This window comes from Squalius cephalus (genome assembly GCF_949319135.1).
Source record: "Squalius cephalus genome assembly, chromosome: 7".
Classification (NCBI taxonomy): domain Eukaryota; kingdom Metazoa; phylum Chordata; class Actinopteri; order Cypriniformes; family Leuciscidae; genus Squalius; species Squalius cephalus.
Genome location: NC_137128.1, coordinates 28,833,037 through 28,853,703, shown reverse-complemented (window position 1 = coordinate 28,853,703; position 20,667 = coordinate 28,833,037). Strand labels below are relative to the sequence as shown.

At 37.3% G+C, this 20,667-nt stretch overlaps 1 protein-coding gene across 1 annotated transcript in view; it reads right to left on the bottom strand.

Annotated features, from left to right (window-relative positions):
• cdh12a (cadherin 12a) overlaps positions 1-14,178 on the bottom strand; it is a 47,112-nt gene extending 32,934 nt beyond the window's left edge. Inside the window, exons 1-3 of the mRNA XM_079877031.1 lie at positions 13,870-14,178; positions 5,449-5,822; positions 981-1,275 (exon numbers count right to left, since the gene is read on the bottom strand). Coding sequence (XP_079733157.1) covers positions 981-1,275; positions 5,449-5,682 — 529 coding nt within the window. The 5' untranslated portion in view covers positions 5,683-5,822; positions 13,870-14,178. The remainder of the gene's footprint in view (positions 1-980; positions 1,276-5,448; positions 5,823-13,869) is intronic.
• Positions 14,179-20,667: the final 6,489 nt, after the last annotated feature.

Here is a 20,667-nt window from a genome sequence, read left to right as displayed (position 1 = left end):
ATGTTTTATGAAATTAAGAAAATCACAAAATATATTTGATAAATGCATGTATATTGGTCATCCATCATGAATATGTTTTTTTTCTTTTTCTTTTTGTGACCTCGTAATGTTTAAGCAAAATGTCATAACTCGACCTTCAGGAAAAAACAATTCTCTGGTGATGTATACCAGACTTCTCCAATCATTTAGTTCGCTTAAACCCCAACCCTTCACAACTGACTGTAAGCTTGCATTCTTTTGAGTGCAATTCACACATTATAAAATCAAATCAACAATTAATTGATAGAGCCAAGCCCTCACCCATTTTTTCTTTTTTGATAATTTGTAACACAGGTGTGTTGCTACTTCTTTTTCATAACAAATTTAAAGCAGTAGCCTATACATTGCTTATTTGTCATACTTTTTTAACTAACCAAATCATATCTTTTCTTGCAAATGTACACTATAAAAAAAAATGTGAGTATAGGCTGCATAGATGTTCATCTATTGAACTAGGGTGCTAATCTAAAAATGGCCTTGAAAGTGATCAATTCAGAATGTTGTTTAGAAATATAATAGTCAGAATAATTGAGAATTGTGAATGCTTTCCTAAGGGGAAACACAGTGTTCAACAGCATTTGGGATTAGTTGTCTGGCCAGCTGGTCTCCCAGCCTGGACAGCTGAAAAGTGCCCAAAAGCCTTCTAAAACCATCAAAACAGACCAGCTTAACTAGCTTGGCCAGGCTGGGAGACCTACTAGCCACCTTAGGCTGGTTTAAGCTGTTTTTGCAGCAGGGATAAATCATTCAGTGCAGTTAATTACTAGCAGCAACAGACTAATGTCTAACATCTTTCACTGACCTTGAATATGTATGTGAACAATAAAGAAGAAGAGTTCAGATACATCAAGACGTACTTAAAAGCAACATGCTTTGAGGCCAGGATTTTCCCTCAGTATCAAACATCCAACCATCTGGGACATAATTAGAAGTAAACTCACCGATGGGTGACATCTCTGGGACGCTGGCCGAGTATGGGCCCTCCAGGAACTTTGGCTCATTGTCATTGATATCCTGGACTTTGATAATAAACTCCGACTCGGGCTCTAAGGGTCTGCCCGTGAACACGTCCACAGCCTGCGCTCTCAGTGTGTAATAAGGCTTCTCTTCTCTGTCCAGGCTCCTTAAGGCATGGATGTCTCCGGTGCTCGGCTCGATGGTGAAAATAGAGCCAACTCCTTCACCTGAGAGAGTGTACTTCACCATACTATCTCCCTTATCCAGGTCAGAGTGAAGCTGAAATGTGAAAAGAGACGATGAGAAATCTCACTGGGAGCTGGTGAGTAAATTATTTCTAATTATCATAATTTAACTGTAAACAAATGCAAATATATGCAAATACAAAATCAGCAAACAAAAGTAGGAGACATTTGTGTTACAAGACATAATCATTTTTAAACACAAATGTAGCATATCCAGTGAGAATTTTATTTGAATCCATTTACTTACAGTAAATCAGATTTGGCCAAACCAAACCAATCCTATTTCAATCTCTGATCATGTGACTACATGTTGGCTAATATGTGGGTGGCATATCATTACTCATACAGTTTGAGCATGTCCAAAGAGGATTGATGTGGATAACCTTCATTATTTATTTTCTGTTAGCGGCTCAACAACATTGATTACAGCATGGATATTCTTCATCTGAAAATATAATGGCTTTACTGGAGGTTTTATAGAATTTTCTTTTTTCAGACTAGATAAAAAAACAAAAATAAAACTACTAAATAAAAGATTACAAAACATAAGGATCCTAAGATAATAGAGTGTTGGGGGAAACCGTTATCTTTTCAACTCAGAGGAAGCGTAAGGACACACCAAATTTATCAACTGGCGAAACATAGTTTGATCCTCTGACTGGATAGGAAGGATAGTTTGAAGTTATCGAATTAATACTCTGAAGTGAAAAATAAATCACTGATGTAATGTGAAAGGATGCAAAATTATCAAAATGGAAGAAGAACTATGTACTGCTAAATCCTGCCATGTTCCTGCATGGCAGGGTAACTAATAATAAAAGTATATTAGATCGGGAACAGGCCATCAAATGATTCACATTAGCAGATAGTAGATAATCCATGAGCTTCAACACAGTATTGAAAGAGCTAATCTGTGTCAAGTTATAGTTCATTACAGTTCAATACCAATGAGGCCAATACATTAAGAATACACTATCCTAAAATGGTGACCGCCAATGGCTGTATAACAGTACATGGTCTCACAAAATGTGTTTAGAGGTAAGGACAATCCTGAGTGTTGACAGAAAAATACCCAGAAAAAAGTCAAGGCTATCAAGAAGAGTTATTTTCGACTGAAAAGGTCATACTTGGAAAGAAAATGTGACAGTGGGGTAATATATCCTCACTGCAAAGGGCAAACAAGAAGTTCCTTGCTTCACATGGAAAAATAAAGACAAAAAGAAAACTTGCAGACACATTTGATATAGTAAATTGGTAAATTTGTCAGCAATAAAGAAATGTCAAGAGTTGAGAAATTCTCTGATTGCTAGAATTAAAAAGATTGCGATTCTTAATCCACTTATCTGCAATAATAATTGTAATTTATTCACAAAATAATTGTAGCAACTCTGCAAAACATTAAAATTAGAATCCAATTAAAGGCTTTCTTGGGTTCTGCACCACATTATTTGACCACAACCAGCAAATAGGCCGTTCGGACTGTTACAGCAGTTAGCACACCTAGTTATATGATCAACCATTTATTCAGACTGACCCATTCATTTTTAATCAGGATATAACTGCATTGAGAGAAGCCTATAATGCAAAATGCTTTTGTAAACACAAAGCACACAATTAATATTTTCCCCACATTCCTTTTCTTTCTTGCTCTAATTACACTTTTCCTGTCATGTAACTTTAATGTGTGGTGTCACTTTAATTGTGGCAGCAGCTCAAACATTATGTGATGGAATGTGTTATAATTTCCCATGGTGCCAGCTCTGATCACAGTCTTCTCTTCCCCAACTAATAATTACAGCTATGGCAGGTGTGAAGCCACAATTGCAAAGTTTAAAGTGTTATGGTCTAATGAAAATGTACTGGGACCTACAATGTGAAGTTTGCAGTGTGTCAGGCAGTGAATCTAAACTTCCGTCACACATAAGTGCTGGGAAATAACTAACACTACTAAATTAACTACAAATGTACCTACATTTTCACAACAATTATTCAGGAATCAAAATTAGCTTTACAGCAATAATCAAACAATAATCTATTGCATGGTTTCATTTTAACAGACTGATTCATCTTAATTAATTTTATTCACATGGTTGAAAATGATCAAATAACAGTGATTTATAAAATATTAACAACTGTTAACAATTTCTCTTTAAATAGCAGCTTGCTCATTTGAAGCCATCATGTGCATCATCCATGCAATGCATAAGTAGCCTGTAAGCCATATTCTTCCAGTGACCCAAGTTAAAGGAGGTAATAGCAAACAAACTCTATTTATAGTGACAGGCTAACATGGTTGTTTGCAATTAAGCTTTATTAGCTCTTTCTACTGCTGTTCTCAGGTTATATAAATCAGAGGTTACAGGCAAGGCTCTTCCATGACATTTGACTGATCTTGAGTGAAGAAGAGCGAGTTGTTTTCCAGTGTGTTGCAGCCACAGAAGTATAGGTGGCATGTGGTTGTGAACACGCCTGTGACAAGCCCCAGTCTCCCGATGTACATCCACACAGACAGCTCTCAGTTAGGCCACACTGATTGCACTGGCATTGACTGCAGACTATTCAATTTAACTCTGATCCCATTTAAGCTGAAGGTGCTCAATTCCAACCTCTTTTGTAGATGACCTTGATATTGAATTTTCATCCTGGGATCCAATAAGGAGCCCTTTCAACCTTCTCCCTTTGCTGTGAATACTAATTAAATGGTTTCATCCACATTATACCATCCACATTTTTATGTTTGACAATGAAACAATTTTGTTGCATAAGAAGATGTCCCATGAACAGAAAAGATGATGTCCACAGACATAAGATTGTCAGTTTGTTTGGTTGATGTAAAATTTAAAGGGTTAGTTTACTCAAAAATGAAAATTCTGTCAGTAATTACTCACCCTCATGTTGATCCAACCCCGTAAAACTTTCGTTCATCTTCGGAACACAAATTAAGATATTTTTGATGAAATCTGAGAGCTGGCTCACTCCTTCATAGGCTGCTAGGTAATTGATATCTGCCGGCCCAGAAAAGTTAGTAAAGACATCGTTAAAATAGTCCAAGTAACTACAGTGGCTCAACCTTAAGTTTATCAAGCGACGAGAATACTTTTTGTGTGCAAAAAACCCCCAAAAATAACAACTTTATTCAACTATTAGTTTTCCTCTGATGTGAGTTCAGGAGAGCGCCACGACGCATGCGCGAGAACTGAGAAGATGACGCAGATGGGTCTCGATGTAGTGTTTACATTGGTTCTAAACTGCATTTCCTGGATGTCCGAATCGTGAGAAACACAAAAAGTATTCTCGTCGCTTGATAAACTTAAGGTTGAGCCACTGTAGTTACTTGGACTATTTTAGCAATGTCTTTACTAACTTTTCTGGGCCGACAGATATCAATTACCTAGCAGCCGATGAAGGAGTGAGCCAGCTCTCAGATTTCATCAAAAAATATCTTAATTTGTGTTCCGAAGATGAACGAAAGTCTTACAGGGTTGTAACAACATGAGGATGAGTAATTACTGACAGAATTTTCATTTTTGCATGAACTAACCCTTTAACTTCCGAAGTGAACCGCTTTGGTTAGGGCAGTTCATGTGTTGTGAACTCTGGTACAGTTTGCAGTTTGGTATGAAACATACATACTAACTCACGGAAGTTGGTGTATGTTTTTAGTCACACCTTTTAAAGTAAAGCAAGTTTTAAAGTAAAGTAAATATTTATATGTTCCATGTTGCATTTCTTTTTTTTTTTTACATTTATGTGACAGGTTATATAAATATAATATAAAGGATTAATAAAAATGTGTATGTTTACATTTAGGATTCCGTCAATTCATCCATTTTGTATGTTTCAGCATAAATCTGAATGTAAAAATTAATGTAAACTTTACGGACAAATATGCAAATTTCAATGCATTGCTAAAAAGTTCTCCAACATTATGTTTATTTTTATCTTATGATAACACTTTTTTTCTCTATCTCAGTTGCACCATATGGTTGCTGAAACCATGAACCATGTTATGCAGTTGAGAATATTTACTTTCAAGCAACCAAAAGCTGGTCATGAACATAGAAGTGAAGATAAAAGAAGAATAAGAATAACTAGAAGCAGCGAGTTCTAGTTCAAGCCTTTGAACTCCCCCACAGGTTTATTCTCAATCTATTCTCAATACCCTTGGCCCAAAGCCTCGGCTCTGAGAATATTTTTTTCTTCTTACCTTTCCGACATACTGCGGATCAGATCCCATGTATTCCTCCAGAACAAAGAATTGGTTCCACACCCATCCTCTCTTGACTCTGTGAACTCCCATCATGCCATGTTTCCTATGTGCCATCAGGTTCCTGTGCTGCTCCTTCCCCATCCTGCTCTGGGATGAAGAGTGGAGGGGAGAAACAAAGCTTTTGTCTAAGAGGCACCAGAGGAACAGCAGCAGGCAGTTCCCCATGAGCATTGGAACAACCTTTAGATGCAAAGATGGACACAGGTGACTTTTATGGTGAAGGTAAAGAAGCGATGAATCCAAAGCCTTGGTGGCACACAACAACTAACATCCATGGAATTCCTGGGGTGCTTGAAATTTTTGTTAACCACCTGCAAGAGAAAAGAAGCAACGGAACTTTAAATCAATGAGATTATGAGGATTTGTAGGAGTCTCTGGGTATCATGTTGGCATGCAATGAAAGCAGAAGAAGGTCACACTGTCTGTTATGTTTATCTTTGCAGTGTAAATCTTTGTCTGTTCAGCTACAATGTAATCTCACTTGAAGGGCTTTACAAATACAGGGAATCTGAGTAAATTGGCACACTCGAGTTCGTTTAGCACATTTAGCACTGGGAGGTTTGAGAAACAAGCGTGTAAAAGAGACTGCAAGAACGAGGGAGTTTGGCAAGAGTTGAACAACTGTTGGCAGACCTCCAGGAGTATCCTGAATGTGCAATTCTGTGTTCATTTTCAGTGCATTAGTCTTGAAAATGAGGTGGTCCCACTTGAATAGTAGGGTTGTTTTTGACCTGGCAACACAGATGTTAAGTCACAGGAAACACAAGCCAGTCCAGATGCTTAGGGTCATAAATCAGACAACTTTTCTCTTAATCACCCTCTAAATGGAAAGATCTTGAATAATTATGTACAAGAGGACTATCCATCACTGTTGTACCAAATGTTATGAGAATTAAGGCAGTATATTAGTTGGCCACTGTAGAAAATGCAACCAATATCTTTGCAATTTTGATTGGGTAGCAGATGGAGATATTTTATGCTAATTAATTTAATACTGTGTCTGGAGGAAAGATATAAAATGAGGCCACTTTAAGACCTTGCCACTCCTTTTTAAACAAAGTAGGAAATCTTCCGCTGGCTCTAAAGTTATTAAGCGAAGCTGCTCAAATCAGTGAATCAATAAAAGTCTGCAGTCTACAAAACAAGTAATAAAAACTCAGTGAGTGTTTTAGCGCAATTTTCTGACGTCATGGGATCACAACACTAACGCCGCCTTCACACTGGCAGTTGAAATCAGCTCCGATACGGCAGCGAAACGACCGGAAGTCATTCATTTCCTATGGAGATTCGCAGACCGCATGTGAATGGGTCCGAATCAGGTGCGAACGAGTGCGGTGCGAAAAAAATCGTGTCCGTTGGCCATCCGGATGCGTTCAAAAAATTGAACTCTTGCGAAAGGCTACGGACGGTTTCTATCCGAAAATCCCAACGGAAGTTAGCGTTGCTATGGTACTGATAAACAAACCTGGATTCTTAACTTTTAATAAAATAAATAATGATTTTATAACGATTAGTTGTCATGTCATTTTTTTATTTTCATGATGTTTTAATGTTATTAGGGCAGTTAATACAATTAAATAATTCAATATTTAAATATACTCGCTTCCGAGGCTTCCGACCACTGATCTATATAATGACATAATATATATATATATATATATATATATATATATATATATATATATATATAATGTCATTCTATATAGATCAGTGCTTCCGACACTTTTCACCGTTGTGTACGACGTCCGCTGGGGGCGTATTGCGTATTACGGAGCTGATTTCAACTGCCAGTGTGAAGGCGGCGTAAGAGATAGTAAATCTTTTCCTGGATTTTTTTTGTGCGTTCCCGAGATTAGACCTTCCTTAACATAATGCCGAAAACCCGAAGTCTCTAGGTGGTCTGGTTGAGGAGTAGATAGAAGTACAAGTTTGGTGCGCACAGACAGAACAGAAATCATGAGTTAACAATCGCAATTTTGTCCGGTGGAAAATTGCGCTAAAAAGTCTACAAAAAGGTATGCGGTGTATGTTCTTGCTAAATTGCCCCCAAATGTAAGATTGTTATATCATAATAGTAGAATAAGTACCCCTTACTTACAGTATGCATAATTTTTTAGTTCTACTGGTTGTTACCCCGTTATTCCCCAAACTTTACATATTGTTCTTTTATACTTACATGTAAGTACTTTATATGTAGACTATAATTACCAAAAGTTACACTGTAAATTCATCTTAATTGCACAGTACTTTCTGGGTAATCTAAAGCGTTACCTACTGTATTGGTTTAATATTTCTACAACATGCACAAGTCAGACAGTGTGGGAGATGAAATTTATTTACATGTGATTTTATGCTGCAACATGCAAAACATATATGTAGATAAAGAGGACAGGATAACAAATAGTATAAGCTAGTGCAACATCAATTGCCAGACAGACCACCAAGCAGAGCAAATGATTGCAATACGAATCCCTGGAGACCTCTTGTGTGCCGTGGTAGTGAGATGTCTTATGGTTGGCAGGACATTGTGTCTCTGCAGCAATTTTATTATTCCCAACAGAGAAACCTCAGCAATTGTCTCAACACTTAACAAGCTCAAAGACCTCAAGTGCAGTGTACCCAGAAAGAGCATTTTCAGTGCCTGTCCAAAGGTCATCACACAATAAAAACTAAGCCCTCATTATTTTAAACTTTACTTTTTTTTTTCTTGTTGACTATGATAGTTTATTGCCAGTCTGTGGCAAATGAATGAACTGGTGTATTCTGGCTGACGTGATGTAACGTGATGTGAGTGAACTTTACTCTCTGGGTCTGTTGCTGAATAAACTTGCAACATTCTAGCATGCATCACCCAGCAGATTCACTGAAATTGAGCTGTCATATCACGTTAGAAACAGAGGGCTGTTAGCAGAGGCTGAGGACACAGAAACTAGAGACACACAACCAACTGATATTTCAGAGAAAGGACAGGGAGACACACACTTGCATTTCTCCACTGAAAGTGGTAAATATATGAAATTATACTCTTAAATATGTTTCTCGGTACTGCTTTAAAAGCCTAAAAGCACTGTGCCTCGGTTCTTTGGAGGAGAGACATATATGCAAATGAGGGAAATCATATAATTAAATCTTAAAACTTTATTTAACAATGTAAAGTTGAGAATTCCCCGGTGATTAAAGGGGATTCCAATTACCAATCATGTTAGCTCCGTAAAGCTCATCCAATTGAAAGCCTACAAATATAGACACATGGATTAGGCTACAGTAGAGAGAGGATATTGTCTGTATTAGCATTTGGGCTTAAAGTCAGTTACAGTTTTGTCTTCCCTTTTGTAAAGTGCTGTCTAAGTGAGACGGCTTCTTGAACAAGAAAAAAAATGTAGGACAGGACTTGATTTTGTCCATCGGGAAGTGATTGGATCATCCTGGATGTCGTTGCATATATGAATAAACAAAATAAGGATGTGCAAAGATATTTGGTGCATAGGTTTGTGAATTGTGGCGCACCTATCACAATGGCGTGTTGCTTGGATACAGTGATTTGACTTCATTTGGAACTATTTTCATTAACAGAACAAAAATAGACAAAGCTCTTAAATTTAGTGTATAGGTTAATGTACGTAATTTCTTGTTTAATGAACTGTTGAATAAAAGCAATCATAAATCTTGTTGGTTAGAATATCACAGCCTCATGTTGCAATACAGTATTTCTTATTTGCAAGTCATTCAGAGGATACTTTCTCAGTAAATGGTAAACTAACCTGCAAAGTGTATGAGTCTGAGGGAGAATAGTGGCAATTTTTCGTCCAAAGCACTATGATACTCAAGTGTAATAGACATTAGTCAGGGTAAACAGCATATTTCATATAACACAAGCGGAAATAAGGTTTTGAGAGATAGATAAGAGTCAGTATATTACTGTTATGTACTGTATCAACCATTCAGCCAGAGAAATGTCAAATGTGTAGTTCTGCAAATTTCCAGTGGACAAGAAAATGAAAACATGAGTTGTAAATATTAGAAAAGAGCTATAATCTAAAGACAAAACAATATATTGAATCCATTAAATTTAAAATGCCATCTACCCTGAATAAGGTATTGGTGCTTCACATTTGTGTATTGTGAGGGAAGGCATTAGTGTAACATGTCAAATTACATTTAAAGATCTGCCGTTGTTGATTGTGCTTCACTGTCAAGATTGAAATGGATGGCTAGGCTATTTCTTTCTTTTTTTCTTTTTCCTTTTTTTTTTTTAATCATATTGTGGATTTATTAATTCCTTCTGCCCTGACACCTTCTCTGAAATTGGATAAGTTGCCTCATGTATTAACTGCCCTTGGCCGACTATAGCCCCTCTGAGAAAACATTCAAATCCCTTTTTCATTTGTGTTCAACAAGAGGGCATGGCAGGCACAACATGGCTAACCCAGCAGAACTTAGAAGTGCACTTCACAGGGCCAAGTCTCTTGATTCTCAGGGCATTTTGAAAATAGATGTGTGGGTGTGCATGCAAGTTGTGCATTTCGTGACTTTAGAGCACATGGGTTTCTGAACTCGGTGTTCTTTTGCTATATAATGTCTGCCCTCTCATGCTTTACTGCTCTATTTTTTGCATGAGTGATTGCCATATTAAGAGGTTGCATTAACATTTACCCATAGGGATGAGAAAAATGAGATAATGCAATAATAAGGTTATTTGGACAGAATTTTTTTCTTTTTTTTAATAGGGTGAATTACTATCTACTAATCCCCCAGATAACACAGGAATACTCTGTACATACACACACACACACAACAAGAACATAGACCTATGTATGTCATAAATGCCATTATTTTAGCATGGTTAATTAGTAAATAGGGAGGTGAGGTATGATTTATTACAAACTGGAGTTGTATGATCAGTATATTATTCGACCTTGGCCAAACTTCTGATCATCTCACTTCGGTGTGAGCCTTCACTGATATTTAAACCCTCACAAACTGCTTAATTGTGCCTGTAATCCATTCACAATGACCATCCTTTTTCACAATGAGACTTTTGTGAACATCAGGATATCTATATCTAAATAGTTATAAATAAAAGTGCCCCTATTATACTTTTTCTGATATTACCTTTCATGTAGTTTGTAAGCTGTTTGTGAATGTAAAAGGTCTGCAAGGTTTCTATGATCAAGGTGCACAATAAATGGAGTTGTCTCCCAAACGAAAGGGATATCTTCATTGGCTGCCCGCGAACAATGTCTACTTTGACCCGCCCTCAAACAATGTAGTTGAATCTGAGGCCTGTGAGAGTATGGTTTGTGTTGTCGACATGTCGAGAAGACACTGTTTTCTATGCTGCAAAAGCAAGTCAACTTTGCATGCACTTCAATAGGATGAGGACTAAGGCTGGACTTGATATGGTAAAACCGATGCTGTGTATCACTGTGTATACAAGTTCTAAGGAAGCGTCCTGGAGCTGAAATTCAGATTATTTCATTTCTGACACATGCTGTCAGTGACAACCAATCACAACAGACTACCTGGCCATCTGACAAATCAGAGCAAGGTGGGATTTTGGAAAGGAGGGCTTTATCGAACTGTTTCATACTGTGAGAAAAGAGGTAATGCTGCAATGCAATATATATTATGAGAAAATTCAATTGTTTTTTGATCTCTAATGCATGTTAACCTGTTGTAACCTCCAAAAAAAACTTTAAAAAAGCATATAGGGGCACTTTAAGAAAAAGTTATGCATTGGAGAAATCTTATGGTCCATAAAAATGCTTCTCGCTGCTACTTATTTTTTCTCTCTGATATCATGTGCTAGCCAGAACAGTGTGGTCTTTCCTCCCCAAGGCTGAATGATTTTCAGCACCCACACTCGTAAATATTTTTATTTAACTGAGCTTCTAGCTGCTGCAATGTTTGGATATGATAATGAATATCTTATTTCTATGATATGAAATATGGGTTTTTGTTATTTTGTTTTTGCAGTAGATGAAAGTGTTTTTTCTCTGTGTCACTGTACAAAAAGATGTGTAGGCCTATATGTTTTCTGTTTTTATTCACATGAATCTTAATCTTGAAAAGTGAATTTACATGAAGTGAATGACTTAAAAGTTATTTGCACATAATGTGGCTTTTATATAGCTATTATATTTTTTATTGTGGTCAGACATTATGGCCACCACATCTGGGAACACAAAAATAAACTACAATGTCTACTTGTGTAGTTATATAAATTGCTACTTAAAGTACAATATATGTTGTAAATATGGCTTTTGTTGGTTATTTCACCAGTACAGGACAGTATGGGTTTATTTTTGAAAAAAGTGTTTGTTCTGACAACCTGGTTATGATTTAGGTTGATTTGAGCATGAATTCCCTCATGGTTTTGGAAGAGCAGACATTCATGACCCTTGAAAGCTATTTGTTCCATATTCAGCCTGAACAGTGTCATGATGATTTCTTATTCTGTTGTGTTTGGAACAGTAGAGTGATTTATCATATCTTGAGTTTCATGGCCGATATCGAATTTCAACCAACATCCAGTAAAAGACTGAGTGGTACTAAGACCTAGTTCGTACTTAACTGGTACTTAAAGGAACAGTTTACCCCAAAAAAGTGAAAATTCTGTCATCATTTACTCGCTATCATGTCATTCCAAACCTGTGAATTTCTTTCTTCTGTATATATATATATATATATATATATATATATATATATATATATATATATATATATATTAGTAAATTATAAGATGTTATAAAATGAAAAAAATGTATCTAAAACATACAGTAAGCATATTTTTAATATCTCTTTTCTCCATCTCTTCCTCATGGTGTGTCTCTCATTCTGTATTTAGCCACCACATTAATGCAGGCTGTGGTAAATAAAGAGATGTGTTTAATTGTGCTGTTGTCCTCTGAGTCTGAGATCCAATGAAACGCTGTGTCTAATCTCATATTCACAGAGTCATTGGCCCTTCCAGATGAAGCCCAAGAGAGCAACCTAGACACTGATATACTGCCGTTTGAAGGTCTGAACACACATAGCTGACGTTAAGACCATGAACAATGGCTTTCCATGGACTATTATCAGCTGAGGTGAAATGTTGAAAGCTGTGCCATTGAGAAATGGAGAACAAATGTTATTGTGTGTTAATTTAGCGGCGAATCAATGTTGAATGGATTCCTTGTCAAATGCAGATATGTACATTCCACTGTTTTTAATATGGAAACAATGGGGTAATTATGCAAACACACAGGAATACAAAACAATCAAACAAACACAATAACAGTGTAGTCCATCTTAGGGACCATTTCATCCATCATTGTTCTATGTGGCATGAGACTTGGATATACTTATGCTTGGGCAGAACATTGTGATTCTAATTGTAGTTTACAGGAAATGACTGAAGATTTCAGGTTGACTTAGTTTATGGGATCTGTCTGCACAGTCTTTTTTAACCTCCGGCATGTGCAGTGTCATTATTTGTTAAGTAAACTTCTCTGTTTGATACCTGAAACAAGGTTCTGCACTGACAGTATGACAGCACAATGATCATTGTCTGCATTTTTATTCCGAATTTGCTTTCCATCCCCGTCGCTCTGAAGATAAAATGCCTGATGTTAAAATTCATGAAGAACATCTTTGAACCATACGCAATCTTTCTGTGCGAAATCTTAAAGGGACAGTTCACGCTAAAATGAAAAGTCATTAACTCACACTCATATCAATCCAAACCTGTATGAGTTCATTTCTTCAGTGGGGACCCTATTGGCTTTGATTTTATGGATAAAAAAGCACTGAGACATTTTTCAAAGTATCATCTTTTTAGTTCCGCAGAACAGAGAGAAAATCAAACAGATTTAGAACAACATGAGTAAATGATTACAGAATTTTCATTTTTGGGTTAACTATCCCACGACATATATAAAGTAGTTTATTCTTAAATATGGGAAGAAATTCATCGCAAATCATTTCTTATTCATAACAGCACTCACTTAGGATAAATATTTTTACCTATAACCAGTGCATCACCAAGAGCTGACAGCTTAATGGCCGCAAGCTGCCCATCACATGCTTCAGTTAGATCTCAATAACACTCACACATTACGCACATCTACATGAGCACTTGTCTTTTACAGGATGTCTCATTCCAGAATGATAATAAAAAGTGGTAGACTCACATTTCAGTACTCGTTTAAGTAACAACCTCTAAATGATGATCGCACAACAACTGCAGGAGCTCCCCATTGGCAATAACATTTTTGGAATTTCTATAGTTTGCTTTCACTTCACATTTAATCTAAAAGAAATTATCTTTGTGGTCACTTTAAAACAGGCTGTTTAAATACAAAAATGTGCATGTACCTTCCAAATGTCCCACAAAGTCTCCCGAGGATTAAAGCGGCACAGTCCAGACCTCCAGTCGCTATTGCAATAAACTCTTCGGTCTTGCACACACGCTCTCTTTCTGGTATTCTCCTCAATCACTCTCTGTAATGCACTCACCCTCTCGCTCTCTTTTTGGCTCTCTTTAACTTGCCCTCTCTTTCTCTTACACACTGTCTCTCCCTCGCTCATCTGAGAATTGTGCAGAGCTCTGTGAAAACAGAATGAGGGGGAGAGCAAAGCGCTTGCTGAATTCAGTATTCACCCCTGCAGTGTCAAGGGGACAGAGACGAGAGAGAGAGAGAGAGAGAGAGAGAGAGAGAGAGAGAGAGAGAGAGAGAGAGAGAGAGAGAGAGAGAGAGAGAGAGAGAGAGAGAGAGAGAGAGAGAGAGAGAGAGAGAGAGAGAGAGAGAGAGAGAGAGAGAGAAGCTGGCTGCTGTAATGCACATGTGCGCTCAGGACTGATGCTCTCGGTACAGGGATACTGTGGGTGTCAGAGGCTGCTCGTCCGGCGTTACTTCCCTCCCAGAGATTGGATCTCCTCCCCCTTTAAAATGCCAGATTAATGTGGGTCCCACTAGTACTAAACATAGTCGGCGTAGTCAGCTTTGCTGTGTTACCCTCAAGGAATATAGAGTTTTTCAGTAAGCGAGCCGGCAGATTTTTGTTACATTGACTTGTTTTCACCTTGCTCATGAACGTTGAAGGAACGTTGGTATAGGCTATTCTTGAAATCTCGCTAATTCAATTTTCCTAGTGTTTGGCTTACTTCACTCTAACTTATGTGTGAATCCCTGGATGTGTGTTGACCCAATTTAAAAGACTTTTAAAAGTCTTTATGATGGGGGTGGGGGAGGCTTTAAGGTGGAGGTCAGAGGTCCTGGTGGTGCATACATGAATTTTTGATTACACTTGTTTTATCAGTTGTTCTGCTTATCCACAAAGCAATTGGTTGGACTAACCAATATGTCGTTCACAAAGTTTTACAGATCTCTTGCCTGTAGAGTTCTTGTTTAATAACATTTTATGCTTATTATACATGAGGAGCGCTACTTCGTTCCAATGAGTTTTCAGTGTGGAAACTCATTGGAAGCTTGAGGATATCCATGCCTAAATAGAATTGTTTTATGCAGCAGTTTATGGCAAAAATTCTGATAAAAATATAAATTCTCCTTCAATTCAAGTCATTTAAATTTTAATTATATATTAATATTAATAAAATAAATAAATATAAAAAGTTCTTAGCAGTGAAGAAAGTTTAGGGCAAAAATGAATGATACCTTGTTGATTTATCTAGTCATTTTTTATTAGGACACTGTGTTATGGTGCTTTTCCATTGCATGGTACGGCTCGGTATGGCTCACTTTTGGGGGGTTTTCCACTGTATACAGTATCTAGTACTTTTTTTAGTACCACCTCGGTTGAGGTTCCAAACGAGCTGTACTGATACTAAAATGTGATGTCTAAACACTGCAGATCACTGATTGGTCAAAGAGAATCAATACCAGAGTCATTGGATTTGCCACACGAGACACCAAATCCAGTTTTGGATTGAAATATTCAGCAACAGCCACTGCAGTATCATGTGTTCGCACAACGTTTTTAAACGACTTGCTTTAAACGACCATCGCACGCAACTTGAAAAAAAAAAATGGCTGTATCGGGGTCAGTAGACGAGGTGGCGGCGAAAATATAATGATCAGCCTATAATCCCACCCACTTTGAACTGGTACTAAACTGCAGTGGAAAAGCAAACCGAGCCAAAGTAAAGCGAGCTGAGTCGTACCACGCAGAGAACACAAATATTACATTTATTTTGCCTTGAATATCATTGTTAATTTGCAACGTCATCATAAGCAGAACATTCAGTGGTGAATAGCCCTGCAGCCGTTCTCAAGTCACATATCATAAAACGTGTTAATGTCCATCTGAAGCGTCTCACATCAGGGGATTTCAGTTTTTTTTTTTTTTTCTCTCTCTCTCTTTTTTTAAACACCCAATGTGGTACAAGAATTTCAACTCAACCATAAGTACATCATTCAGCTTGAGCAAGTAAACATAAGGAAGTGCTTGAGGTGAAGACAGATTAATGATCAGTGTGTATACAGCTAAATGGGTTTTAAAGACATCTATGCTTAAAGCGGCGCTATGCAGTTTTGGCAATTTCTTCGCTGTTTTCTCGGTTTTTGCCCACGGGTTTCTCTGTAGAGCTCCCCCTACAGCTTCGGAATAGATATTTGACAACACTGTTGTAAAAACTCATTGGCGACTCCCCCCCCCCCCATCTTCTCACTCTGGTCATGTGCATTTGTTTTGAAAGAAGCCGGCGAACGCACTGAGCCATGTCCACTGAGGTATGTATGATACACTAGCATATAAATGTATGTGTGCAGTGCCGTAAAGCAATTCGTTACATTGTGAGACCTGATATTACGTGATACTTCCTGCCGCTGAGGCGGCCCGCCGGCCCAAAGTTGCAAGGGTGGTTTTTCCACTCACAGGCGATAGAGGGAAGCGAGATGGCGACCATTCAACCCGAAAAAAGTCATATAACCATTCCAATGACTCCGAAGCTGTTCAGTTAAGGTAAATTAAGCTAAAAAAAACTGCATAGTTCCCCTTTAATGCGGAGTAAAAGTGTGCTGACTCTGGGTAGTTTAGATCAAGATGCAACACAATCAAACATCACACAACCACTAAATAGCTCTGCATACAACCTACATGAATCCAGGCCTCCAGCATCAATGACTGTCTCAATGAGACCAATTTGCATCCCTCTGGTCTGCCTCTCCACATCATTGTCTCTCTGGTTTGAACCACATAAGATAGATAAATAAATTGGAGGGAAAAAGATAATTGTTATATGTGATAATAAAAACAACTGTTCATCAAAACTACTTGAACTTAATTTTCAACCGCTAAATGTAAAAACACGCGCCAAACATGTCAGTCTCTAATAACGTCATTTATTTAATTCACGAAAAAAGCATTCCATAAAACAAGTATTTTATGAAGTAAATGCTTTGTGCATAAAACAAATTTACTGTAGTAAGTAGCTAAACAAGACACCATTATCTTCTGTAACTGGACCATCAACTGAGACTCTAATTCTGGTCTGGCTTTCCATTTACTTACAACCTACGGATGCAAAGCCATTGAGCATGTTAATGGTGTGGCTAAAACGCACTGGGCATACAGAGTGTTGTTATTTGTGTTTCTGGGTTTCCTCATCGCTTTACCTTAATTTACTGCTGGTCAGGCATTGGCGTGAATCCCCGAGTCTGATCATCCTCGGAGCAGATGGCATGGCAAGCTTCCATCCGGAGTTAGACTAAGAGATAATCCTCACAACACATGGTGGGCTATAACAGAGAGACTCTTTTTTGAGGGGGGTCCAAGTGTGGGGGTAGAACATCTCTAAAGTTCTGCAATTTTCAGTAGATGCCAAACCATCAAGGCGTTGAGATCATTCAGGCCTCCAGGTGTGAGACAAGCTTCTACTGGATACGGTCTGTGATCACTAAACTACTCACACACATAGTGTATTGAAAGAGACAGATGTTAACATATATTCCCTGCTTACACCTGGTATTAGCATCCAGTGAATCCGATCACAGTGAGGGTTAGTAAAGGAGGTCCAAAATGTTGTATGATCTAATCACTGAAAACACATTCAGTGTGTGTGTGTGTGTGTGTGTGTGTGTGTTTGTGTGTGTGTGTGTGTGTGTGTGTGTGTGTGAGGGGGTCCTCGTAAAGCCTACGCTGTGGGAGAAAATGTGAGGGTTGTGTTTAGGGGTCTCTCCATTTGGAGACATCCACATTTATAAAAAATAAATTAGATAAAAGTGTTTGTTTTGTTTTTGTTTGTTTCTTTAAAAATGACAAGTCATTTAAAGGCAGGGTAGGCAATTTCAGATAGACTACTTAAAGCAAGCTAGCTTTGAAAGCATAAGATCCCACCCTCCCTTCAAAGCCACGCCTCCTCCAAAAAAATTTACTTCCACACTACTCTTTAAAAGTTTGGTCCCATTAATATTTTATTACTTTTATTTAGCAAGGTTTTAAATTCATTTAAGGCAGATTAAATTAATCAAACGTGACAGTAAGAATATCGATGTTACAAATGATTTCTATATTTTAAATGAATGCTATTCTTTTGAACTTTCTATTCATCAAAGTATCTAGAAAAGAAAAACATTTTTTTCCACAAATATATGAAGCAGCAAAAATGTTTTCAATCAAATTTCATGTCAGTATTCATATTACAGTTTATGAAAATTATTTCTGAAGGATCATGTTACACTGAAGACTGGAAGGATTAATGGCTGAAATAAATTAAATTTTAAAATATGTTAAAATAGACAACAGATATTTTAGAATGTAATAATATTTGTTTTTACTGTATTTTTGATTGAGTAAGAAGAGACTTGTTTCCAAAAGATCGTATTGTCTACAAAAATTTTAATTTATGTACTTTCTTGTATTTATTTCCTTATGACTTTATGGATCAATGTTGAATAACATGTTATTTCCCAGAATGCATTCATGTAATTCTAATTCAGAATGTGGCCAATTCAAATGAATTGAAATGGGTCCACTTCTTTCTTTCTTTCTTTCTTTCTTTCTTTCTTTCTTTCTTCTTTCTTTCTTTCTTTCTTTTTCTTTCTTTCTTTCTTTCTTTCTTTCTTTCTTTCTTTCTTTCTTTCTTTATCTATTTATGCCCACACCTGCTGGATAGGAGATAAAAAGTATAATTATATCATTAAAAAAAGTAATTGAAAATGTCCACCATAGGAAAACAAATGTGTAATAGTTTTATTCAGGGAATATCATAGGACTCTGAGCTCTACCACAATAACAGGTTGTTTGGCAGTTATCCTCATCCATTCACTTATTAATGAACATTATTAAATGCTTTATTGTGCAGCAAAGACTGCAATGTCAAAACTGTTTCACCATACCCGCAGTGGGGGATTCAGCATAAAGTTGTGACAGATGGGTAGGGATATCATTTCAATAAGGGTATTTGAAAGACAATCCGTTGCATTGCTGATGAAAAACCCGATATCATTTATCAGACAGGAGAGGGGAAAACACAGTAATTTTAAGATTTCCCCTGTGCTCCTTCCATCAGATGGCATCTGACAGCGATGGTTCATTTCTCTAGTGAGCGGAGATCCATATGGAGCTTGCTATGATTCAGTTCCTTTGTGAGAAGAAAGGGCTCGGAGTCCAAACGCAGTATCTGAGAGGCACAGGGGGAGCAGAGGAAACCACCTTCAGACCCCATCAACCCTGCAGTGTGTGCGGAATGGTCTGCATCCAGTCTGATAATTTGACTGCTGAGGTGCCATCATTGGAATGCATAAAAGAAAGTCTATTTTCTCTGCCAGTCTATTTTCCTTCACTCTCTTTACATTGAGAGCTCTTTAATTTGTTTCGGCTTCGTCACTTCACACACAGTCAACCTGCTTCTTTTCAGTCTCATTAGATACACGACCACAGCACTTGACCGTGCTTGACCGTCTGAGTAAGGTGAGAGACCTGCTCTCACAAAGTCGATTTGCTGGAACTCCATGGTTCTTGGTGCATTCTATCCACTCATACATTGTAAATTGGTTTTTGTAGAGGAAGATATTTCACCTGACCCCATTTCTGGTCATACAATTGGTTTATGGGATTAGATCGGGGGGCTGAAATCCCCTGAGCTTCATCCACTACTATTTTACATGACGCTCACCTGAGAGGAAACTCTGTGATACTTGAAATCACATGTATTAAATGTTCTCTGAGATGTTTATGGGGCTGAATAAAAGTTAGGGCAAGCACAGGGGAAACGCTGGCATCAGTTGTCAGAATTTGCTATATTTATAGATTCGGTCTGCATGCGAGAATGTTAATGTGTTAAAGTCTGCCACTCATTGTGATGAGGTTAATGGAAATCAGCATATGGCTTCACTTTCCTTTTCGAGGCAAAACTAATACAACACTTTTGAAAGATGTAAAAAGGCCAGAAAAAGCTACTTAAAAAAAGTTCCCTAATGGATTGGACAATTGTACTAGGTGTTAGACTGACGAGACCTGATGCAGACTGCTGGGATGTGACTTGATTTACACCAAGAATAGAAAGCAAACCACTCTCAGGCAAAAGCTTCATGACATAATCTTTCTTTGAAACATATGAAGCGTCTGCAGCAGTCAGGCAAAAAAAATAAAGTAGATGATTACTGAGAGTTAACCTGTGTTTGTGGTTTGGGCAGTAAGCTTGGCTAGTTTGTGACATAAAAAACTAAATACAATTTTCAAAATAAACCAGAAGATAAATAAAAAATAAAAAAAGTAATTATATGTCCTGTACTTTGTTTGATCCATTCTTTAATCAGTTAACATTCAGATAATTATTGTGTCAAATTATTCCAAACATATATATTTTTTAAATTATTATTACTTTGTTCAAGATTGTTGCAGACACCCAGGTGGATGAGGTTTAATGAATACAAACATACTTCAATAAACATGATGCCTCCAGGAGAACTGCAGCAGGACTGACATGTTCAGTAACCCTTTCTTTCTCCCCCTCTCTCTTTCCTTCTTTCTATGAATAAACAATGAAAATAAATCCGACATTAAAAACAAATGATTATGCATTCTAATAAGTCTGCGTATCGATATAGAATTGAATGGGAATTAAATCAGTATTCTAATTCACAAGTTGTGGATTTGAATCAGTTTAAATTTGTATTTGATTTTATTCGATTCAGATACATTTGGACAAAC